Source organism: Onychomys torridus, chromosome 2 (assembly GCF_903995425.1).
Source record: "Onychomys torridus chromosome 2, mOncTor1.1, whole genome shotgun sequence".
Taxonomy (NCBI): domain Eukaryota; kingdom Metazoa; phylum Chordata; class Mammalia; order Rodentia; family Cricetidae; genus Onychomys; species Onychomys torridus.
In genome coordinates, this window is record NC_050444.1 from 67,474,245 (window position 1) to 67,499,638 (window position 25,394).

General features: G+C 49.0%; 1 protein-coding gene across 1 annotated transcript in view; it reads right to left on the reverse strand.

Moving 5' to 3' along the window:
• Gabbr2 (gamma-aminobutyric acid type B receptor subunit 2) overlaps positions 1 to 25,394 on the reverse strand; it is a 353,724-nt gene that overhangs the window by 82,174 nt on the left and 246,156 nt on the right. The window contains exon 8 of the mRNA XM_036177907.1: positions 7,238 to 7,298. Coding sequence (XP_036033800.1) covers positions 7,238 to 7,298 — 61 coding nt within the window. The remainder of the gene's footprint in view (positions 1 to 7,237; positions 7,299 to 25,394) is intronic.

Sequence of the window (25,394 nt, forward strand, 5' to 3'; positions counted from 1 at the left end):
TACTTGGAGGCTCCAGGGGCTAGCAGATTTTTGCATTATTGCTTGGAAACCATGACCTAACTCCCCTGTCCAGAGAGGAGAGATGGACCTCAGGCTGGCGAAGGAAGGGCTTGAAGTCACATGGGGCTGTGCCCAAGGAGCGCCTCTGCTTCAGGGCATTTCTCCTGCTCATGCTCAGCAGCGCTGCCCATCATCCTGCCTCTATTCATTGCATACTTATTAGCATGCTGAGCCCAGCTTAGGGGCTCAAACCCTCGATAACTTTCCAAAGGCAGTACAAAGTCAAAGTTACTCCCACACCCTTGACTAGGCAGCCTGGGGCATGTCACAGAAGTGTTATACTAAGTCCTTGAGTTACACTACAGCCTTCAGTCACTGTCAGGCACCTGCAAGGGGCCAGTCTCCATGCTGGGAGGGAAGACAGAAAGATGTGAAACATACAGAATGCAGTGATGTGGTGTGTACCTGCTGTCTCCGCACTAGGGAGGCTGAGGTAGGAGAATTGCAAGTTTGGGGCCAGCCTGAGCTACATAATGAGAGCCTGTCTCAGCAACAACAGCAATAAAAGCAAAATAAAGACAAGATCTCCAAGGGTTGGAGATCAGCCTAGCTGGTAGAGCCCTTGCCTAGCATGTGAAAGGTGCTGAGTTTGATCCCCAGAATGACAATCAATCAATCAATCAATCAATCAATCAATTTCATTTAAAAATCATAATCTGTGAACTTCAGAGTAGCTGTGGGTTCATGAGCAGAACATATACCAAGTGTCTCACTGCTGGCTCAACTAACAGGAAATGGTAGCTGTTTAATCCACAAAGAGCGAGTGAGCCTTGCTCATCTTCAGACACGCTGCATTGATGTCTCTACTTTCATGGTGGCTCCCCTGCCTCCACATCCCCAATCAAGTCGATTTTGTTTTTAACATGGTCTCACTAAATTGCATGGGCTGGCTTTGAACTTGGAAGTTTCCAAGGCTGGCCTTGAATTTGTGGTCCTCTTGCTTCAGCCTGCCAGCAGCCGGGGTTACAGGTATCTACAAGGCGCCTGCCCCCTCTCTGTTCTTCCATCCACTGGCCATGTGCTGGCCTGACGTGAAGCCAACACCTGTAGCAAAAGTGTGTAGGGGTGTAAGGGTCAGGGAACAGTTGCTGTTGCTGGGAGTTGGTTGTTTTCTTCCACAATGGCTCCCCGCCCCCTCCCCGAGACAGGGTTTCTTTGTGTAGCTTTGGAACCTGTACTGGAACTCACTTGGTAGCCCAGGCTGGCCTCAGACTCACAGAGATCTGCCTGCCTCTGCCTCCTGAGTGCTGGGATTAAAGGCGTGTGCCACCACCGCCTGGCTCACAATGGCTTTTGGGGACCAACTTCAGACTGACAGTCCATCAATGGAAAGTGATTTTACTCACTGAGCCAGCTTGCTGGCCCGGAACTTCCAGGTTCTCAGCCTGTGGATCATGTGGTCCACATGGATCCACACTGGGACTTATAAACCAGAGCTCACAGGGTGTGTGTACAGCCTGGAGAGAAGACCATCCCAGCAGGGGGAGGGGCCATTATAATGGCTGTCACTGGCTGGTGCCCTGTCCTCATGCGGTCAGCTCTTGGTGTGACCTCCCCCCTTTCTCTGGACCTCTCTTTCTCCAGCTGCTTTGAGTGCTCTGGTGACTCTTGCCTTAGTTGGGACTTAGAGTCCCAGGGCTCTGGAACATTCAGATGTCTGGGTACCAGCCCATTCATCATAGAACCCCAGAGGTTAATAAGTGGATCCTGGGGGATTGTATTTTTCAAAAGCTTCCCAAGTTGACCTCATTACAAAGATGGATTGGAGAGCCACTGGGCCACACTCTAGACTCCCAGTGCGGACAATTTCTGGTTCTTAGAGGCTAAAAATATTATGAAACGAAGAGTCTCACTTCCATAGAATAATCCTAGTTTTTCCTTACATTCTATTTAAAAGAGAATTATTATTATCATCTTTCTTTTCAAAATTTGCATTTGGGCACCTAGAAAAAATAGATCCTATTGGTGACAATTTGGATGCCGAAAAATGTCCAGTCTGAAAATATTCCCAGGCTGTGGGCCAAGGAGCGTCTAGGAGACAGTGGGAGTGACGTGGCCTCCTCTCTGGGCTGCGTTGCCTGGGCAGGAGGGTAAGTGTGTCGTCAGCCTTCTGCTCTAGTTGGCTCCATACTGTGTGACATGGTCTCTATCCTGTCCTCTGTGTGACATGGTCTCTATCCTGTCCCCTGTTCTCTGTGTGACATGGTTTCTATCCTGTCCTCCATGCTCTGTGTGACATGGTCTCTATCCTGTCCTCTGTGTGACATGGTCTCTATCCTGTCCTTTGTGCTCTGTGTGACATGATCTCTATCCTGTCCTCCATGCTCTGTGTGACATGGTCTCTATCCTGTCCTCTGTGTGACATGGTCTTTATCCTGTCCTCTGTGTGACATGGTCTCTATCCTGTCCTTTGTGCTCTGTGTGACATGATCTCTATCCTGTCCTCCATGCTCTGTGTGACATGGTCTCTATCCTGTCCTCTGTGTGACATGGTCTTTATCCTGTCCTCTGTGCTCTGTGTGACATGGTCTCTATCCTGTCCTCTGTCCTCTGTGTGACATGGTCTCTATCCTGTCCTCTGTGTGACATGGTCTCTATCCTGTCCTTTGTGCTCTGTGTGACATGGTCTCTATCCTGTCCTCTGTGTGACATGGTCTTTATCCTGTCCTCTGTGCTCTGTGTGACATGGTCTCTATCCTAGCCCCCAAAATGCCCGTTCTTACTGGACTCTAAGGGCAGCAAACATATGAGTTAAGGTTGAATTATTGGCCTGCTGGAGTGGTGAATCCCTGTAATCCTAGAATTTAGGAGCTTGAGGCAGAGGGATCACAAGTTTGATGTGGTCTACAGGCCAGGCTACAAAGTGGGTTCCCGATAGCCTGAGCTGTGGGAGATTGTGTCAGAAACAAAACAAGGCACAGAGAAAAAAGAAGATCCAACTATCAAAAACTTGAGAAACACAAAGCAGAAGACCTTATAATAGGGGGTGTACATACCCAAACTTAAAAGTTCTGCTCCATAAGGACTTGAAATTTACAGAGCAGAGGCAGACTGGAAAACACTTTTGAAGCTTAAGGCTAATAAAAAAGGTCAGAGGTCAGAACTGCCAGTTCACAAATGGCCCAGGTGCCTAGTATGGTAGGGAGTGGACATGAAAGCCACAGTCTTAATAAACTTAGTTTATTCTTTGGACTGCAGGGGAGAGGGGAGGAAAGAAGAGAAGAGGGGGAGGGAGGGAGATACCAGGGACACCACAGGTGGGAAGGAGGGACATAGGCATTCTTGGGTTAGTATCAGGAAGCACATACAGTCACAGGGAAGAGAGATCTGGCAGATGTACCCACATTTAATGTGCACACACTTTCTGACCCAACAGCCCCCAGAAGTCCCAGTTGAATCCATAAGGGGATGCGAATAAGGACCTTATTATTCACGAGGAGACAACGTTTAAGATAAGCTGGTGCTGGTAACTGGGGAGTGGATGCGGGATGCCGTATCCATGGAGACAGTAGGGAGGAGTCCTGGTCAAGATGCACTTCCACCAAGGAAGCAGAAGAGTAATTAAAAACAGTGCTGGGTATAAAGCATCAACAACCATGAAAACAGGAAAAAACTGAAAGCCACACAACCCCATGGCATTGAGGCAAATTCAAGACACACACACACACACACACACACACACACACACACACACACACACAGGCAATGCGCGTTTGGGGGGAACACACAAACGCAGTGTTCTCACTAAGCAGGAGGCTGTGGGGTCATCCACTGAGGAAGTGGGCTATGGGGATTAGCGAGGGAAATGAGGATGGACAAGCCAGAGGGTCTTTCATGTGCCAGTGAGGAGTGTGAGGCCAGCTGACACTTCGGGTCAGTGCGGAGTACGGCCAGGTGAGGAGGACATCAGCAGCTGTCATACCAGTCCTCCATGCCAGTCACCTAGCCAGACACATGGCAGCACCATGTCACTGAGTACTCAGCCACTCTCCAAGCAAGGGACACAATTGTCTTTTATTTCACTATTCTTTAAATAAACTCTGAAACGAAAATTCAGAGCAATTAAGCTGCACTCCCTGGGAAGCAATGATGTTTTCACAGGAGGGGGATGAGCTCCCCGTCCCTGGAGGTATTCAAGCAGAGGCATGGAGAGTCAGGGCTCCTTATAGCACACAGTCTGCGACTCTGTGAAGCATGAGGTCGTCAATCTTCTGGGCCCCCTTCCTGAGGGGGCTCCTTCTAGATGGTGAAGACAGGGGACAATCCCCTGGTCCCAGTAAGTCCACCTTCGCTAGTGTCCTTCTGTCCCTGCTGGCCCATGGCCCTGCTAGAGTGTGCTGAGGTTCAGGGGACTACATCTCCAGTCTTCCATAAGCCAGTGTTTGAGTCCACTGAGGCAGCCTTTCAGACTGTGGCTCGTGAAGGGTGCTGCAGTGTGTGTCAGGAGACAGGAAAGGACCTTAAGAACCGGCCTCAGGAGTCTCCAGCCAGGGCCAAACTGCTCTGAAAGTTCTCTAATGGGTTCCAGGAAGTGTCTTCCTCCCTTTATGGGCACTGACATTTGGCCAGAGAGATTATGAAGTCCCCAGACAGGGGGGTGGGATGGGGGGCAGAAAATGTATCTTATTCAGCTCGGTGCTCCCCTGGAGGGCTCAGCAAAGCACCAGGCAGACGCTGGGGAAAGAAGAAGCTGCATCCATATCTGTGCACCCAGAAGACCAGGCGGCAATTAAGGGTGTGCATGGAGAGGAGGGGCCTCCACTGCTTGAGGTACATTATGAATGACAATTACAGCATTAAGAACCGGCAAGATCCCATCCCTTCAGATCAGGTGTGCAGATACCAGCCCCAGAGGCTGTCCTTTATATCTCAAGGAAGCCACCATCCGTCAGTCTCACAAGCGGGCCTAATGAAGCCAGGCTGCCTGGAGCAGATGCTGGGTCTTCTATGGGAACGTCAAACAAGGCCTAATCACGCCCTGCTTGGCTTCCTCCCTGCTACACATTTAGAAGAGGCAGTTACAGGGAATCTTTTGCTCTTAAAGGGGAAGAAAAAGCTACTTCTCCAATATTCATTTCCATCCACACAGGGCTCAGGAGAAGGCAGAGTGGATGGAGGATGAGAAGAAAATGTGTAGAATTGGAACTGAGCACAGTCAGGGTGAGTGTGGCGCTACAGGATGGCCTCACCTGCCATCTAGGGTGCAGAGCTTATTGTCCACCAGAGAAGGACGCATACGCATAAACTATGTAGAGGAGGGTTCTAGGATATGGTGATGGGGGCATGGTCAGTGGGCAGGGAAGGGAGAGGGGCTACTATGGGGGACATGAATGGGCAGTAGTAGGTTTCTACATGGGCAGCTGAGGCTGCAGCTGCTATGACCTCTGGGGAGAAAAGTCAACATCCTTTGGAAGTATTTCATCCAAAGTGAAGGATTCTGGGTATTTGTTCCTATGCATTATCGTGGCTCTGGGTTGAGCCTACAAATGGAAGCATTAACTTCCCAGACTTCCCTACTACTGGTCTCACATGGGGGTGCCACTGCTCCTAGAGGAGTGATGCTTGGCTCGTTCTGGGCAGGACCACAAACCTGCCCCTGATGTACTGTTTGCTGTGCTGTCCGCCCTACGAATTCAGATATGTCACAGTTGCTGGCACTGATGTCGAAACTTAACATATGAAAACAAAAAAGGCCATAAAATCAGCATGCACTGCTGTGATCAAGTAACCCATATTTTACAAACTACCTTGTGCGAGTGATATAATTTGAGAACTAGAAATGTGACAAAAGGATTTAGTTGCAATCATTCAAAAAACAAGCATTTTTGCTAGGATGCTTGCTTTGTTCAGCCAATGAAGAAGACTTAACAAATGGGAAAATAATTACATTTGCCTAAGATGACACCTTTTGTGCACGCTAGAGAGCTGACATGCGTTTCAATTACCTGCCACGGGAAGATGAATGGGTAAACTGCACGATGGCATTGGGAGGAGGCAGGCTGAGAAACACCTCTCCAGACTGATCGGGAGCCTGGTGGGATTCGTTGGAATGAATCTGAAGAGCTTACTTTAATTCTGCCTTTCCCTGGAATGACTGTGGGATCTGTTCAAAGCAGAGGCCTTCATTCCTTGTCAAGATGCCAAGAAGCAGTGCTCTTAGAAATGGTCCCTCCAGTGGGACAGGCTAACCACAATCATCATGACCACACTGGGCCTAACAGAGGCAACCGTCTCAAGGAGTGTCCAGCCCTGCTCCCCTGTATGCTCTGAGGACTGTGTCAAGCTATCACCCCTCTCTGAACTGTGTTCTCAGGACACACAGAGCACGGCTGGAGTGGTTTCTGAGCCCCACCTTGACTCTAGCAGAAGCAGCAAAATCCACCAAATGGACTGGTTCCTGCAGAACATTAAGTGGTAAATAAAAAGTGTGTGTGTGTGTGTGTGTGTGTGTGTGTGTGTGTGTGTGTGTGTGTGTAGGTGGGCAGAGGTGGAGAGAGTGGAGGGTGTAATAAAACAGACACTAAGGAGACACCCCGGACTGTGTGATTGTTGGACCTTGTGAGGGTTCTCCATTAAACTGTCAGCTTTGAAATGGTTGGAGGACTGATAGATGGGGCGTAGAAAGACATTAAGAACTGTGAAATGTTTTTGTAGGTACAGTGGTAAGGTCCTCTAGAAGAAATGCACACCAAAGTTTTTATATATTGAAACGAGCTAATGTCTAGGAGTGGTTTTACAATGACTAGCAAAAAGTTGATGGGGGTGCGTGGGGGTGAGCTAAGATAACACAAGACTGGCTAAATGCAGGTAATGGCCTCCGCTGGATGATGGAGATGTGGGGATCATTACATTGGCCTGGGGGTCTGTTGAACACTTCTGTGATCAAATCCCGAAATGACGCAGGTTTCTCAGCATATTGTTATTGACTTACCCATGCTCCCCTTTTCTGAAAGTCTAGGAGTCACATGGGGTAGGCTTGGGGAGCTAGGCATTTGAGAAACAATTTTCCACATAGCTGTAACTCATGTTCTCACGGGGAAGCATTTCCTATCGACTCTTGTTCTATCTGGAATCTCATATCAGATTTCCATCTCTTCTGATGCCTTTTATTGCAGAAACACAACATCCCTGAATATAAATGCCGTCAGCTGGAAAGAATAAGCATCAAAAAGCCTACCTTGAAATTGAGTAAATTTAATGGTTCCCATTCTCTCTCCGTTCCGGAACACAACTTGACCCTAAAAACAAAACAAAACAAATGAGAACAAAAGAGAAATGTCACGTTAGCCCACTGAAATCTTTAACGTCATGATGTGGTTATTAATATTGGAGAAAAATCAGCTCCTGTTGGAGGCAGACACCAAAGTCAAACTCATTACTTACACAGTAGTTGTGACTTTATCTGCTTATTATGCGAGGGGCACAAAATCAATAATGAAACTATCACATATGAATTAAGGCTGAGATAGCATTGTCATTAGCACGGTGATTATGAAATGCCCAGGTAGCTGTGCTACCATGGGATGGAAGCAGAGGTGATGGTGGGTCCTGTGCTTATTCAGAAAGATATAGGGCTTCCCTGAGGCTATCTGCCTGAGGACCATCAGGGTGCTGGAGGGTGGTTTTTTAAAAATTACATCTATCTATCTATCTATCTATCTATCTATCTATCTATCTATCTATCTATCTATCTAACATCTGTCTTTCTATCTTTCATCTGTCTATCATCTATCTATCTATCTATCTATCTATCTATCATCTATCTATCTATCTATCTATCATCATCATCATCATCATCTGTCTTTCTATCTTTCATCTATCATCTATCTATCTATCTATCTATCTATCTAACATCTGTCTTTCTATCTTTCACCTGTCTATCATCTATCATCTATCTATCTCTATCTATCTATCTATCTATCTATCTATCTATCTATCTATCTATCATCTGTCTTTGTATCTTTCATCTGTCTATCATCTATCAATCATCTATCTATCTATCTATCTATCTGTCTGTCTGTCTGTCTGTCTATCTATTGATTTGTGTGTGTGGTTCATTACTAAGGATGGATAATGTTTTGGGAAACTCATCCTGAGGGGGTGATGTCAGCCCCAATTATAACTGGGCTATGGTGCAGCCCAAAATCAAGCATCTCCATTCAGCAAGCCTTGACTACTGTCACAGGCAGCTGAGCGCCTCTCATTAGGGACTTGGGGGCTAAAGATTGCTGTCATCTCCAGCATCTGCCTTGATGGTTTCCATATGCTTGGCTGAGTACACTAGGGATTTAAAGAAGCTACACCAGTTCTTTTTGCCCATTTGTGGTCTCTGCTAAAATTCCGCAACCATACAAGAAAATCGACAAGGGGGAATTGACGTGCTACACCTGTCACTGCATCTTAACCACCAACTTAGGTGGCATGGGATGATGCCCACTTTACAGATCAAGAAACTGAGACTGAGATGGGGAGATGGCTCAGTAGATAAAGCACTGTGAGGGCCTGAGTTTGATTCCTCAGAATCTGTGTACAAAGCTGGGAGTGTAGGGTACATCTGTAACCCAGTGCTGTTAGGTTGAAATGGGAGATGGAGATGAGAGAGAGTCCTTGGAGGCTTCCTAGGGCATGTGGCCCAGTATAGAAAGCCTTGAAGAACAAAGAGATCCTGTCTCAAACAAGGTGAAAGGTGAGGACCAAGATTGTCCCTCAGCTTCCACATGCACACACATATGAACACACACATGTGTGTGCATGGGGGGCAAGTAAAGAAAAGAAACGGAGAAGGGCTATGTGCTGATCACAAGGTCATTGTAAATGAGGCTGCAATCCAATCCCAGTTTCATTTTATTTGTTTAGAAGTGCCCAGAATCAAATGTAGGCCCTTGTGCATACAAGGGGAGTACTCTCCCTCTGAGCTACATCCCCAGCTGCGTTTCTTTTAAGAGCCATGCTATTTCACTAGAGTTGCTTCTGCTCCAAAAGCACATTTCTCCCTATCTCGTTCTTATGGTGAAATGCAGAAAGGAAGTTGTTTCCATGGTACCCTGCTTTCCCCTCACTGCAATGCACTTGCTCTGCCAGGGCGACAGGACTCCATGTCCACTCCGTTCTCAGGGGAATGTCCTGGGAGCATCGTCCCTCAGGGAAATCCGTGGGGTGAGTCCCCATGGCTTTAATAGTAAAGAGGATCCTGCAATGTGTCCTCAGAAACACCTTCCAAAGCCACTTTGACACCTTTTGAAGTCCTGAAGACAGCTGTGAGTAGTATCAGTTTGAAACTGAACACCCACCCAATTCTACATTCAGGTGGCAGTAAGCAATTCCCTAAAGTGTGAAAACACTTCAATGAAGGTGAGATGGGAGCTGTGATTTTATTTCTAGGGATGATTGGAAATCACAGAACACCTTCCAAAAGGATCATGTTTATGCAAATGGGCCACTTTACCTAGGTGGGAAAGATGCAAACAGCTCTCCACAAGGAGAAAATGAAGAAAAAAAAAATTCCCCCAAGGGCAGAGCCCAAAATTCTTTATTGATCTCTCACCAGGATCTGAAGAATTCCAAAGGCATCTGGGTCTAGAATGTGATGTTCTACAGACTCTTTGCTGGAGACAATAAAAAGTGCGTGGGAGGGTGTCCTTGTCCGGATGAAATAGGTGGAACAGGGGCAGGGGTGGGAAAAGATCCTCCCTTTGATTTTTTCTTCTGTTTTCCCTCTTTTAAAAAGATTTATTGTTACTTTCAAATCATGAGCATGCACGCACGAACACTTTTGTGTGTGTGTGTGTGTGTGTGTGTGTGTGTGTGTGTGTGTCTGTGTGCTCGCGCGCGCATGTGCATGCCCATCCGTCCACATTAGTGCAGGCATTCACAGAGGTCATAAGATCCCCTGGAGCTAGAGTTAGGAGCGGTATGAGCCTCCCAAAGCCCGGGGAACTGAACTCAGGTCCTCGGCAGGTGCTTTTCACTTTCATCCTACTTTTTTCAGTCTTCTGTTTTCTTTTTAAACAAAACTAATTAGTCCATTTTGAAGTAAGACTTGCCATGCTGGATTTTATCCGCACTAGCTTGTCTTACTAGCAGGAACTCACCTCTCCCATTAACGTCTCAGGAAACACAGAGGGAGGAGAGCAAGGCCTGAGTCTCACAAGCCAGACTCCATCTCTTCCCAGGCAACATACTGGACACCGTCTCTAAAATACAGCCTCCTCTAGCTCCTGATAGGATATGGGCATAGTGAGCAGCAGTGGCCATTTTCATTTAAATGCTTTTAATAGCAGAGAGTTGAAGGGAAAAGATCTGAGGGGCCAGCAAATTGTCAACCCTTGGGAAGAGATTTTTCAACTCCCAGTGGCATCAGTTGGCAAAGGGATAAGCAGGTAGCCTCACCTCCCAGAAGGGGCATCCCAAATGACAGAACCTCCGACCTCCTGAGTTACGTGTGCTCTGTCTCCCAACAAGAGGATGGCGTATCCCTAACAGGGATGTTTTTTGATTGTGGCAGCCAGTGTCGATGACACACAGATAGCAGTTGGCTTCTGATGGTCTGTCTGTACCAGAGAGGAGGCCAGGAGATTACAGAAACCCCTCTGAGGAAACCATGTCATGTGACTCAGTGTACTGAGTGACCTGTAGTTTATTGTTCTCTTCACCGTTGCCAACTACTCAGAGGGCCGCTGGCCCAGCTGAGGAAGGCCTCTTGTCCATGAGAAGATTTTCAAGAAAGCCTCTTTAGAACCTACCCTCCATGTTACAAGATGGCCGGCTCAGAACACAATATTTGACCTACCCTATGGCAAGTATTCTTTGCTTTAAATTGAGTCCAATTCCAGGCCTCAAGAGATCCTCCTGCCTCAGTCTCCTGAACGGCCAGTTATGTCTGCAGGGGTGCCTCACCATGCTCTGTCCATGTGTCTCCCTGGGCACTGACTCTCACTCCAGGGAGACTTCTCATCAATAAATGAATAGGAAATGTCAGTCAGTGGCGGGGCTGTGCTGATGGTGGAGTTGGTCTTGCTTCTCTGAGTCCTTTTTGATTTGGCTCCCAAAACAACTTCCGGACTCATTTCCTGTAGGCAACACTTGCCTCCCTGTCTGCCTTGAGCAACTCAACCCAAGATATCCTGTTGTGAAGGGCCCTGGACAGGGAGAGGAGGAGGAGGTAAGGGACTCTGGGTGAAGTCGCAATGGCCACCAGCCTGCTCTGGCTTCTTGTGGTGGATTTACTACAGTGAAAACAGTGGGACAGGCAGCACAGGAAGATAGGAGGGGTGAGGGGGGTGAGGGGGGTGAGGGGTGGGGGCGAGAGGGGGGGGGGGTGAGGGGACTGGAGACATCCCAACCCAGCTGGCCTTTCTATCCAGCAGTGAGGCAAGAGTTCCAGTGCATCAGCAACTGCTTAAGGCCTTCCCCTTCCCAAGTGCACACCTGTAATTTCCTACGACTCTCACTAGCGGCCCCATTTACAGGGAAAGGATGCGTAGTAATCCCCTTGCGCAACCCTCACGGCTCCTGGTTTTGCCCTGTCAGGTTATAATTCCATCTCTGATATCTCCAGAGCTCACTTATCTCACTTACCAAGGAAAGGAAATAAAATGTTTCTTAGCAACCTTTTGAGATGCAACTCAAGAGTCACCAAAATGATACACAGAATTATTGCTGAGACAATTACTTCTGTCCTCCAAGGCGTCCGTGCCCACACGTGGGTGTGTATTACTCTCTGCAGCTCGTACTTGAGGAGCCCAGGTCCACACCCTCAGGGACGCCTCGTATTTCCTCCTGAATTCTTTCTTCTATCCTCATGTTTAAGTCTATGTTTAAAGCGTCTCAGCCTAAAATTCTTTTCTGAACTGAAGGCAGTTTGACCCTCACTTGAGGCTCCTAGAAGATTGGGGGACTCCTCTGGCTGCTGAGGGGGACAGTGTGGACCTATGCCTCTGTCTCCTCACTGGTAACAGTAGGTGGTCCTGCTTTCTAAAGCTCAGTGTGAGTCTTTTTCTCCACCCCAAGAACTGTGCTCCCCATCTAGAAAGTCTTTCTGTATATAAATGTCACATCTCTCCTTGAGCGGAGCCAGATGGGGCTGCCGTCTCACTGGGGACCAATCCATGTGAGAAATTGGATCCTAAGGCAGTGGAGTTTGGTAGCTGTGACCTGGGCGCTCCTCATAGTTCAGTCACTCTTCCGTTTACTCTCCTCTGTGTGGCAGGGGCTTCAGGCCTCCAAGTCACATTTCCCAGAATCCCTTGCCAGCCAGTTCCATTTACGTGTTGCACACGGGAAGCATTCACGGGGAAAAGTTTACATCAGGAAAAAAGGTTCATCCCATCCCCACTCTGGTTTTGGTCACGGCAGTAAAAGTTACAAGTGATTGAAGACGTAGTGGGGCCAAGTGGTACCCGGCTACCTGCTCAGTGCTCAGAGAGGCACAGCCTCTCCTGTAGCAGACCCTGCAAGGCTAGGGTCCAGCAGGCTCGGTCATCACTTTGTTATTGGACTTGTATTCCAAATCTGCTTTTTGACCACTTTCAGAAACCCTTTGGAAGTCAGACACCACCATGATCAGTACCCTATGAAGAAGCTAGGGCCTTCAGGTCTGGTAGAGGCAGAGGCAACCCCACCTTCCTTTCTATCTCTCTGTCTCCAGGGGCCTGGCAATGCCTGCAACATGCCACTTCCGGGACCACTTTCCTTGTTCCAGCCCCTCACAAGGAAGGCACAGACTGACACGGGTCTACCTTGTTTTGATAAGAACCTCTGTGGAGCAGATGTGGAAATAAAATCATGGAGGAAAGTTCGCAGGTAGAGAAGAGATAAGGGTTTACTTTCCCCTCAAAGAGATGCTGCTCAAGGAAGCAGTGTGTGGAAGGCCATGAACCCCAGGGGAAGGGGACAGTGGGGAGGACAGCCAATGAGAACAGAACACAGTGTAATGACACAGGATATGTACACAGGAAGACACCATAGTGAAACTCATTACTTTGAATGCTAACCTCAAAAATTAATTTAAAAACATTATGGCTAAAAGGAGAATTTGAAAAAGGAGTCTGTTTTATAATGACCAATCTCAAAGGACAGGACAGTGTGTGGGCTACACATGGGGGGGATACAGTGGAATGTGGGGGAACTCAAGCTTCAGGATTGGCCAGACAATAGCAGCTAGTACCCACAGCATGAGCAGGACTGTCATGCCGTCTCAGAGCCTCTGGCCTTCCATCTGAAAGAACAATTCCTACCTATCAGGACAAGATGCAGGGATTAGAGTCTTGGGAAAGGACACGGGCCCTGCATTGGGCCCAGAAGGATCTTTAATAGGCTAGCTGCATCTGCTAAGTCGCTCTAATCACAGGTCTAGTCCATAGGGCAGGGGTAGGGGTGGGGTGAGGAGTCGTTGCTGCAGACTCCAAGAGTCTCCTCTTAGAACAGTCTTTGCTCCCAGAGTTCATCCCCCATGGTTCACTACTGGGTGCAGAACACACATAACATCGACTTACAGTCGAATAGGTCAAGCCCTAGACCGGGGCCTCCTTCCTTCCTTCCTTCCTTCCTTCCTTCCTTCCTTCTTCTTCTTTTTTTTTTTTGGGGGGGGTGGGTCTCAGCTTCAACTTCACAGCAGAGGATGGGCTGGTCTGGCCAGGATTGGCATCAGGTTTGAGAGGCCAGAAGGTGGCAGCTTCTCTGAGGTTGACAGGCAGCACCTGGCTGAAGCTGGTAACTACTCAGAGAGGAGACCCCTGAGCATGGCCTGAGGGCCTGGACCCCTAGGCATGGTACCCTGCCAAGCTCTGTGGTTCACAGTGCGTGTCAGGAAAGGTTTTGTCTTGGAGTGCACGTTTGCCTCTGGGCAGTCATGCTTGTTGTGGGAGAGAGGGCATGCATGCACATCTAAGGGTTTTGCTTTTGCTGCAGTGTGTGTGTGTGTGTGTGTGTGTGTGTGTGTGTGTGTGTGTGACCATATGTGACTGAGCATGTGTGTATGTGCACATGGAAGCTCAGGATGTGTGTGTGCTCATGCAAGATCCCTTGTATGTGTGTTTGAGTGCATGATCCTGTGCATACTTGTGCATCTGCATGTGCATGTCCATGGGTATGTACATATATGTGTGTGCATGTGTTTTTATGTCCATGTGCATATCTGTGTGCATATGCACGTGTGTGTGTGTGTGTGTGTGTGTGTGTGTGTGTGTATGTGAAATCTACACAGAGATGGGGAATTAGTGTTTTTTTAATTTAATCTTAAAAATATTTAAAAAATTTAAGTGTATGTGTGTGTACCTGCTTGTCTGTATGTGCATCACATGTACAGGTACCAGTGGCCAGAAGAGGGCACTAGATTCCCTGGAACTGAATTTATAGGTGGTTATAAATGTGCTGCCTGGTATCAGTGCTGGTGCTGGGAAATGAACCCAGGTCCTCTTGCAAGAGCAGCAAATGTTCTTAACTGCTTAGCCATGTCTCCAGGGCCCCAAGTGAGTGGATGTCTAAATAGCTGGAAGTTGAGGAGCCAGGCCTTGCCCAGCTTGTTGGAGGAGGGGGCAGCCATTGTAGACCTGCCCACATTGGGAGGTTCTTCACCTGGGGCAGCACCAATCTCAAAGGCTAACACAACGCTGTTGTTGGGGCTATGATACTGGAGGGCAGGTTCCTATCCATGGTGGGTTGAGCTTGACACCACCACTCAGGCTTGAAGGAAAAGGTGTCCTTTGTCCCCACAGGGACAGCAGGACTTAAAAAGAGAGGGAAGGACTGAATAGTTGGGTCTGTCTACCCCATGCTCTGTAAAGGTGAGAAAGGTCTTTCCTCCCCTGCATGTCCCCATGAGCTATAGAAGAGGCCACGTTTTGATTTTATTTAAAATATTTTTCTTACCCTGAAGATTCTTTTGATAGGTCCAAGCCTTCAGATATGTGATGTACTCGCATGACTATGAGAAATAGGCGTGCTGAAAAACCAGAGGAAGGCTGGAGCTGGAGGCCTGGCCTGCTCACTGACACTTTCTGCTGTGGCTTAGGGTAAAAGCCCAAGCAGCAACTTCCCACAAAGCGACACAAAAAGCAATCGGTGGCCTAAGGCAGGGCTGGGTGTAGCAGAAGGAAGCGGAGGCCCAGAGCAGCCTGGTAGATGGTGTAGGAGAGGAGGCTGGCTCCCACGCTCTCTTTCAGTTAGTACAAAAGCAGAGGCAGGGTTTGGGGAACAGCAAATATCAGACATGCAGGGAATGTGCACAGAATAGAGGAAAAGTGTAAGGTGAACTCTGATACAGGAGCGTGAAACACCGTGAAATACGTCAATCAACAAGCTGTGCTGGGTGGGTATGATGTGTCTGGCAGATGCCAGGCAGGCACCAGCATAAAGGATGAGCAAAATCCACAGTCCTAGACTGCACGGGGCTTCAATCTGCCGGGAGATATAGCTGCTTGTAATAAGCCCATGGGAACGTATAGAATTACTAATTAATAACACAAAGGAAAAGAGCGGGTTGCTGTGAAAAACCAAGACCCTAATTTAGACTAGGGGGATCCGGGAAAGTCTTTTATGGGGGTTGCTATCTGAGAAATAAAGCAGTTAGAGGTGAGCTTAAAGCAACAGGGAGGGTATCTTGGGAAAAGGGGATCACAAGTATGTTCAAAGGCCCTGGCGCAGGAGAGCCCTTGAGAAGTCAAGGCATAGGAACCAATGACAGTGGAGCTGAACATGGTGACTGAGGAGGAGGTGAGCAAGGAACATGACAGGTGACAGGGGAGGTGAATGGGACAGAGAATGTGCGTGGAACAGGTAAGGTATATAGGACAGGGGGGTGAGTGGGGACAGGGAGGTGAGTGGGGACAGGGAGGTGAGTGGGGACAGGGGAGGTGAGTGGGGACGGGGGGGTGAGTGGGGACAGGGAGGTGAGTGGGGACAGGGAGGTGAGTGGGGACAGGGAGGTGAGTGGGGACAGGGGAGGTGAGTGGGGACAGGGAGCTGAGTGGGGACAGGGGAGGTGAGTGGGGACAGGGGAGGTGAGTGGGGACAGGGAGGTGAGTGGGGACAGGGAGGTGAGTGGGGACAGGGGAGGTGAGTGGGGACAGGGGAGCTGAGTGGGGACAGGGGAGGTGAGTGGGGACAGGGAGGTGAGTGGGGACAGGGGAGGTGAGTGGGGACAGGGAGGTGAGTGGGGACAGGGGAGGTGAGTGGGGACAGGGGAGGAGAGCTGTCAAGGTCTTGTAGAACCTTCTAGAGCCAGGGTTGCTAGGCTTCTGTGTGGCTATTTCCTTGGGATTGGATGGCTTCCTCCTGGAGGGGAAGACCGCGGCTTACAGGACTCACTTGCTTTCTAGAGTCTCTAATACAGCAGGAAACGTGAGTGTGCTCAGAACAAAAGAACGGTGTTTCCTACACATACGGACCATATCTAGTCTTGCTTGTAGGAAGACACAGAGCCTGGGATTTAACTCCATTTATGAAGGGAAACACACAGCACAGTTCTCATCCATGAAACACACTCTGCTTTAGAGCAAGAAGCACACTCACAGTTCTTTTGTTCTGAGCACACTCACGTTTCCTGCTGTATTAGAGACTCTAGAAAGCAAGAGCGTGCTTCTTGCTCTAAAGCAGAGTTTGTTTCATGGATGAGACTCAGGACTTAGAATCTACAACCTTCAGTAGACCTCTCTCCAGGGCTTAAGCAGGAAACAGTTTCTGGGGAGTAGAGATGCCCAGGGAGCTACCTGCAGTCATGCAGAGAGTGGGACGAGTGTTCAGTGACGCAGCTGCCCTTGAGCTGCCCATGCTCATGTAAGTTACCCAATAACTCACTGTTTCACTAAACTGGACTTGGGAAGAATTCTTCCTCTGTCTGTCACTGGTGCCCTGTCTGGGGTGAACAGACTTCGCTAGTCTCCCCAAGAGAAGTCACATAACATGGCCTTAGTTTTGAGTGCAGGGGAAGCTGTGGATGGAGTTTTAGCAGGAGATGACTTGATCTACATTATCTAGAGCTGACAATTGTAAAAGTTGTGCAGTGTTGGAAAAAGTGATGTTCCGCTTGCGCTAGACTCCTACTCGCTGGCCATCAGCTCCGTTTCTCTTTCCTTTCAGTCCCCTGGCTGGACAAGCTCTTCCAGCCTCCATGCTGGTTAGGTCAGGCCTTGTGACCATCACCAGTGGTACACGGGCAAGCATGATACCCACTGTTCCAGATCTAGCAAGGCGAACTTTCCCAAAGATCCTGCATTTTCCCACTTGCCAGTCAGAGTCCAGGATCTAGCAGAGAACTTACAGGCCCAGGCAGCTGCAGGGATACGAGACAGAAGCGCCTGGGCTCACGCTTGAGCACGTGGAAGGGCTGTGTACCCCGCGCCCCCCCCCCCCCCACTGGGCACTCTACTCTGTTATTTCACTCGATTAGTTACTTTTCCCATTCTGTAACCAAGTACCTGACAGCAAACTGCCTCAAGAGGAAGGGCTGAGTGTGGCTCACTTTTATTTTCTGTTCTTTCTTTTTTCTTTTTCTCTTTTCTCTTCCCTTCCTCCCTCCCTCCCTCCCTCCCTCCCTCCCTCCCTCCCCTCCTGCCTCCCTCCCTCCCTCCCTCTCTTCCCCCCCCCCGCCTCCCTCCCTCCCTCCCTCCCTCCCTCCCTCCCTCCCTCTCTCCCCCCCTGCCTCCCTCCCTCCCTCCCTCTCTTCCCCCCCGCCTCCCTCCCTCCCTCCCTCTCTTCCCCCCCTGCCTCCCTCCCTCCCTCCCTCCCTCCCTCCCTCCCTCTCCCCCCCCACCTCCCTCCCTCCCTTCTTTTTTTGTTTGTTTGAGACAGGGTCTTACTATGTAGCCCTGGCCAATTGGAACTCACTATGTGGACCATGATGGCCTTGACTCACAGGGATCTGCCTATGTCTGCCTCCCGCGTGCTGGGGTTAAGGGTATATGTCACCATTCCTGGTTGAATATGTGTCACTGTCTGTCTGTCTGTCATCTGTCATCCGTCTTCCGACGTGGGTGGTCCCAGGAATTGACCCTGGAATCTCATGCACTCTAGGCACTGCATCACAGGCCCTGCTTCGGCTCATGGTTAAGGGCACAATCTATCACGAGAAGGAAGATGGCATCTGGAGTGGCTCGGGGCTGTGGTGGCAGAAGTGTGAGGCTGCTTGCTTACATCTGGGCAGACCAGGAAGCAGAGACTGGACAGGAAATAGCATCTAAGTGTAAACCTCAAGGTCCACCCCTAGTAATCTATTTTCTCTAACAAGACCCTACCTCTCAAAGGTTCCAAAGGCCTCCAAGACAGCTGCCGCCAGCGTTGGAGACCAAGCATTCAAACACATGAGCTTGTGGGGGACATTTTATATTCAAACTACCCATGAAAGTTCTGAGGAAGCTTTTGTGACAGCAACTGGAGTTATATATCCTAGCTAATATAATAAAGAATGATAAAATTACCAGGTGGTGGCTGTGCACGCCTTTATTCTCAGCACTCAGGAGGCAGAGGCCCTCAGATCTCTATGAGTTCGAGGCAAGCCTGGTCCATAGAGCTAGTTCAAGGACAGCCGAGGCTACACAGAGAAACCCTGTCTCAAATACCCCTCTCCCTCCACACACAAAAAAAAATAATAATAATAAAAGCAAAAAAAAAAAAAGATGAAAATTCTTCTCCAGAATGTTCAGTCCACACACAACTTATCTCTTACCCCAAGGAGCAATGCTAAACACTGGTTAATCTTGCACTGGGTGATTATATTTGTTTCCTTTTTACTTTTCAATACTTTCTGATATTCTCTAACAAGCAAATATTATTTTACTAACATGAAAAGTTTACTTAAAAGTCTTTTTCTTTGAAATGCTATTATAAGAAGACATGTTTTTCCAGGCAAAAAATAGCAACATCATCACCAGCAAATTAATTCTCCCTCTTGAAATACATTAATTCTCACCAACGGCTTAGAGTTCTCCTGTACAGGGCTGAGGGTCTGTGTGAACATAAACACATTTCCTCTCCTCATCCTGTGACAAAAAGAGGCATGGGCAAGGAGTCAGAAGGCACACACTCGGGCTAGATTTGGCCATGTCCAGAAGGGCTCAAGTCCCTGCCCATCTGTCCTCAGGTTCCCTCTACAAGCATGCAGAGTGAAACCGCCTGCATCACCACCATCTTGCAGAGAAACCATCCGTGCTATTTTGAACTCTGCTGAGATGGCTGTGTAAGACACCTGAGCTCTTCCCCTGGCTTCTCAGATTAACAAGTACCCCTTGCCAGCCTCAGTGGGATGGAGTGTGCACCATTTTTCCATCTTTCAGATGAGGAGACAGAGGGGCTGAGAGGGCAGGAGTTTGTCTCAGGTCACATGACCAGCCAGGAGGGGAAGGGACCTTTGACCCAGATTGCCACTTCAAATCCATGCTTTTGAATTAATTAATCCAGCTTCCCCGTGTAGGACCCAGGCATTGATCTGAAACTGAGACCTTGGCTTTCCAGACGACAGACTGAGTGCTTTCCAGCTTGGGAAGGTGGAGAGATGGTGTCACCATTCTTTGATGGCATCGTTGGTATGAGGGGACATGGTTGGAGCAGGGGGTGGCATGGCTGCCTGTTCAGCTCCAGGTAGGAAGGCTACAAAACCTCCTCCAAGGCCCCGGTGCCTTCCTGGCTGTCTGCAGCTGTAACCAGCTCCTCAATAGGCAGCCTTTAATTTTTGCTTTGCTGTAGCTTCTATTTCTGTCAAATAGATCAGTCTCTCCACCAGGAAAACCAAATTGCTGACCAGTCGACCCCAAAGTCTAAGACATGCAATTTGCAATCTGTTTGCATCTCTGTCGGCCAGGGTGGGCTGCAGACTGGCCTGGGGGGCAGGCAGGACTCCAAGTAGACATCTGGTGCAGCAGCCATGGAGAGGTTAAGGGAGGGGCTCAGCTGCAGGGGGTTCCTGGCAAGGGTCGGGGTGCACAGACTGGAGAAACAGGAAGGGACAGGTGACCCAGCAAGGGGCCAACTTGGCCCCCAGTGATGTTGGTTACTGTTGCCTCAGAATATAAGGAAATATCTGGGTTGGGGATTTAGCTCAGTGGTGGAGTGCTTGCCGAGCAAATGCAAGGCCCTGGGTTCGATCCTCAGGAGAGAGAGAGAGAGAGAGAGAGAGAGAGAGAGAGAGAGAGAGAGAATATAAGGAAATAGTTTACATGTTTTGAGAGCCAGGTCCCGGGTTCCTCATAATAGGAGAGCAAGCTCAGTGTGGGAAGAAGCATTGTTTAGCCTCCCAGGGAAGGGGAGACTCTCAGTGGGCACCTGGCAGGCAGAAGCCAAGGCGAGGGTAGGAGGTGGTTACTGTGGGAGACCACAGGTGAGGAAGCAGGGGCATAAGGATATGAAAAGGTAGAAAGAGAGGGAACTTTGAGGTGGCTGAGGACCTCAATGTGTCACTCAGGGCCATTCTCCTCTTCACCGAGACCCTCCCCCGCCTTGAGTCCCTGCAAGAGAAGCCAGCCTTTATGCTGCATGGTTCCTCATGGTGGGGAAGGGCTGTGTGCCACACAGCGTAGAGTTGAGGCAAGCAGGAGGGACCATGCCACCTTCTAGATCTGAACACACTCGGCACAGGTGGGGCCGCAGGTGCATGAGTCCATCCTCCAGTTTGAAGCACCCTGATTTTATTGTGGGTATCTCCAAAGTGAGGGACAAGGGTTCCCAACAGCCTTTCCATGGTGACCTCACATTGTCCATACGGTGCAGAAGGGACAGGAATGAGTTCAAATAATGGAGGCGCTCTGGTTTGGCAGTCCCAGTGGCCCGGGGAGTAGGGTGAAGGGAAAGAAGAATGGATAGGGAGGGCTCTTCAGCATTTGACTCCAGAGGAAGCACCAGGCAGATCTGCAAGTAGGACCCAGCCCAACATGCCTGCTTCCTTACCCTGGATATGAGATGCCTTGGTGGGCTCCGATCAGCACGGCAGCTCCCTCTCTTCTCTCAGCCCCCAGCCTCGTGATCCCCTCAAGCCTGTCTGGAGCCTGGCCTTACCAGAATGTAGCCCTGGGGTCTGGCCTGACTTAGCTCTGCTGGGATGACTCTCCTGACATGCTCTGCAGGTGCTAGAAAGAGCAAAGACCTGCACAGGGCGTTCAAGGGGGAATTGACAGGATTCCAGAGTGAACCTGCAGCAGCCCTCATTTGGTGCAGACCTGGCCCAGGCTGAGCAGTTCCCCCAGATCAGCTCTACCATCAGGAAGTTCCCAGCTGGGGAGAGGAGGAAGACTCAGTCAGTTAACCACAGCATACTGGCAGGATGCCCTGGCTGGCGGAGGGCCTGGCATGTCAGCATCTATCCCAGACAGGGGCAGGGAAGGCTTCAGGAGGGAGAGCATCCCGAGTGAGCCTGGAAGGGCTAGAAACAGCTAGCTGGCTAAGGGGAGGCTGGGGGTGGTGAGCCAAACCCAGGAAGAGGAACAACATATGTGAAGGCCCTGGGGTGAGAAAGTAGAGCTTACTGTAAGCAGCAGAAATAGTTCTAGGTGGGGAAATTTCAGGAGAAAGGAAGTGAGGGTTTCCTTTCCAAAGCATAGATCATGAAGCAAAAGATTAACCAATACTGAACGCCTGGGACAAAGCCAGGTGGACAGTCACCAGAGGGATGACTCTGTGAGGGTCTGAAATCCACAATCCAGAGGCAGTGACCCCAGCAGAGACAGAGAAGGCTGAGAACAAGCCGGGACCAGAGACAGACGTCAGAGGGACTGAAAGGAGGCCATGGCGGTGGAAACAAGAGCTCCTTATGTGGAGGCGACAGATCCATGTAGATCAAGTGAAACCATTAGGAACAGACAGCCAAGTCCTAGAGGGGACATACAGGCCTGGTGACCTCATCACTTCTGTGGCATGCCCTAGGAGCAGCCATCCTGGATAGTATCACAGTTACCCAGAAGGCCACTTCTGCATCCAGTCCTAAGAGATACTTACAAAGGAACATTTGGAAAGCTGCCCACTGTTTTTTTCCCCTCTTTCCTCCTTCCTCTCTCTTCTCTCTTTCCCTCCCTCAGACATCTGATCTCACAAACATACTACTTCATTGCTAGAAATAACATCTGACGATTCATTTTCAGCCATGCTTGGAACCAGCTTATGTCCACCTACGAATGGACAGACAACATTAGACCTCTGCTAACACCTGAGAGTCTAACAGTCCCTGTACCAAGTTCTGCTCCCCAGACACAAAAACCAGAAGTTTAGAGTAGAAAATTGCTAGTGGGTTAGATATTGAATTGGATAAGCTTTAAAAGAACAAACAAACAAACGAACAAAACCTGGATGTAACATGCAGAGGTGAACCCACATAGCTTTTGCTGAAAAAAAAAAAAAAAGATAAACTTGGGCAACAGAGGGGGAAAAAAGGCCTGTACAGTGAGTAAAATTTTAGCCTTCTGGGGCTAGAGAGATGGCTCTGAGGTTAAGAGCACTTATTGCTCTTGCATGGGACCTGGGTCAATTCACATGGTGGCTCACAACCATTTTGCTAACTCTAGTCCCAGGAGATCTGACATCCTCTTCTGACCTCAGTGGGCATCAGGCACACATGTGGTACACAAACACATATGCAGGCAAAACACTCTCACACATAAATAATACAACAAATAAATCTTAAAAGGATTGTAGGCTCTTGATTATTAAAGGGAGGGAGGGTCATACACTCGGTTTAGAAACTATTTTATGCACTCAGTATGCTTGCCGTCCTAGGCGGACATCCAACTTTGCAAAACTATAAAATAAACTGCTTTCCTTTTACTGAGTCTCTGGTACTCTTATTATGAAGTGAGGGCCATTGTTTCTCACATTTATAAAAAAGGAAAAAAAAAAAGAGAGCTCATGTCTGTAAACTACAACACATTTGCATGAAGTAAAAACATGCACAAGTGAAAGATTAGATGTTCTCAGAATGTCTGCTGTTTGAAATGGGGTTGAGAATAGGACATATGGGACATAAATGGACTGGTGAATGATGTCTGAGCTATTGGTGCTCATTGCCATGAATGAATGGTGAGGCCCAGCTAGCTCCATGCTCTGACCTAGAGGAGGTGAAAGGGCAGAAATAGAACCTAGACACTGCCCTGAGGGTGGGAAGTGGTGGTAAGGGGGCCAAGGGGCTCTGAGCTCCTGTTTCCCTGCATATGTGACCCTCTGGAAGTCGTTTGTGCACACATTAATTCATCATGAAATACCATTAGCACCAGGCTCTGAGCAAGGCACTGTGCTGGCTCCAGGGTTCCTGGTGCTCCAGAGTAGCGAGGCTTTCTTGCTCTGGCCCTACTGCAAGGCCAGGGACCTGATGGGACTGCTCTGGGGTAGCTCTGAGCATGGGAAAACCAGGGGGTTCTCAGGCCCTGAAGCTGTTACCACCTTCACTTATCTGAGCTACAGAAAACAAGACTCAGATGAGTCCTGAATTTCAGTTCCTCTGTGTGAGTGGGCAGCAGGCAGTGTCTGCTTACCTCAAGAGAGTGAAAAACAGGCAGGGAGCATCTCAGGAGACAGTGTTCCAGGCTACTTCCAGATTTAATGTTCTGTGGCATCTGGTGAGTCACCACTCATACCTCTGACCACCAAGCCGGGCTAGCAGTCAGGCATCCTCTAACTGAGAACTCATTGTTTGCCTAAGCTCCCTATCTAGCTCCCCAGATAGCAGAGAGCAGGGGAACTATTTTCACTTGGTTCACAGCCTAGCCCTAAAACCTTCTATTGAGTGACAGATGCAGGCAGAAAAAAGAAAGCAGGACTGCTGGGCTGCTAGACTCAGGGGCTTCTCAGGGATGGCCAGAACGTAGGATGTGGGAGGCCAGGGCTGGATGCACTGCACACATGGTCAGATGTCTTGGGTTTGCAGGGCTGGAGTAGGGCTGGGGCCAGAAGATGAAGGGGAACTCTTATCTCTTTCTTGCTCTGGCTGAGAGTCCTCACTCCTAATTCCCACGGCTATTCTAAGACCCCCCACCCAACACTTGAGACCTGCTAGTCATTTCAGAGTCATGGTCCTCACTTTGCTAGAATCTGCACATGTTGTGATAGGCATTAATTTTTGTTTCTTGGCAACCATTTGGGTGCTAAGAGTACCTGGTGTTAAGTGAGATTGTATCAGCCAAAATCTGTGATGGTTCTTCTAATGCACAGTGGCTTCTGATGTCAGCCAGGGGACACACTCTGGTATAGTCCCTTCCACAGTGAATGGGGTCAGCCTATGTAAACAGTAGGGTACTACAGACACAGACCATGAAGAGACCCTGTAGCTTGGGTTACTCATGGAAGCAGAAGCAACCATTGTACCATGAGGACACCCAATAGCCTATTGTAAGGAACTGAGTCCTTCTGTCAAGAACCAGAACCAGCTTGCTTCATTTCCCCCCTAATCATACCTGCAAAGACACTCTTGACTAGTAAGACCTATCGTGAAGTCTCCAGCAACAAGCCCTGCCCTCTGCCCCACAGCTATTCCCAGGTCCTTCCTTCGGTCCACTCTGCGGATTCTTCTCTCCCGTGGAAAGGGGAAGGACACTTCCGAGAGCAGAGTGCTGAGCCTGGCAGCCATGAGAGAAGCTGTCTTGGGAGTGCATCTCTAGTCTTCCCAGGTCTCAAGAGGATCACTATCCTAGGTGATATCTCATCTGCCTTGTGTAAAACCCGAAATTAACCTATAAGCCCCAACCACCCAAGGACCAGGTAACTTCCTGGGATGCTGGGAATTGTAGTTCTTGAAAAACAACAAAGCCACATGGGAAAATACAGTGGCTGAATGGTTTTGTTCATAAAAAGCCCTGCAGCACGTGTTCCAGAGCCACTCACCTGGGAATTCCAGGGAATGATTCCGACCAAAGGCCATCCTGGTCAATATTTAATTAAAGCTTGCTTCAAAATTGGCTCAAATGGTGGAATTGTTTTTTCTCTGGTGAATCTCAGGATTAACATTTGGAGGCCCCAGTGAGATAATTCCACCTCAAATTCTGAAGTTAGGCTCTCCACTCTGGCTCCAGAAACCCCTCCCCCTCCACAACAGTTTGGAAAAGGATATAGTAACCATTTTTTAAAAAATGGAGGCCTCCTTTTTTTTTTTTTTTTTTAAGCTGGCTTCTTGTGACAATTTCCTGCCTGATTTTTGGATTCTTGTTATGAGGTACCTATCTGGGGACATAGGGAGCCTAATGAGACCCACTGAATCCTTTGCCCAGGCCCAAGGGAGCCATCCCATGGCCCACTGGTTATTTCTGGTTAATTGGGAGTTCAGCCAGATCCACCAGTTGTCTTCTGACCAGCCTTGGTGTTCTCAGGATTTCCTGGTGACACTGGGAACCGAGTCAGGAAACTTGGGAAGGCCCAGACTTGGCACTGTC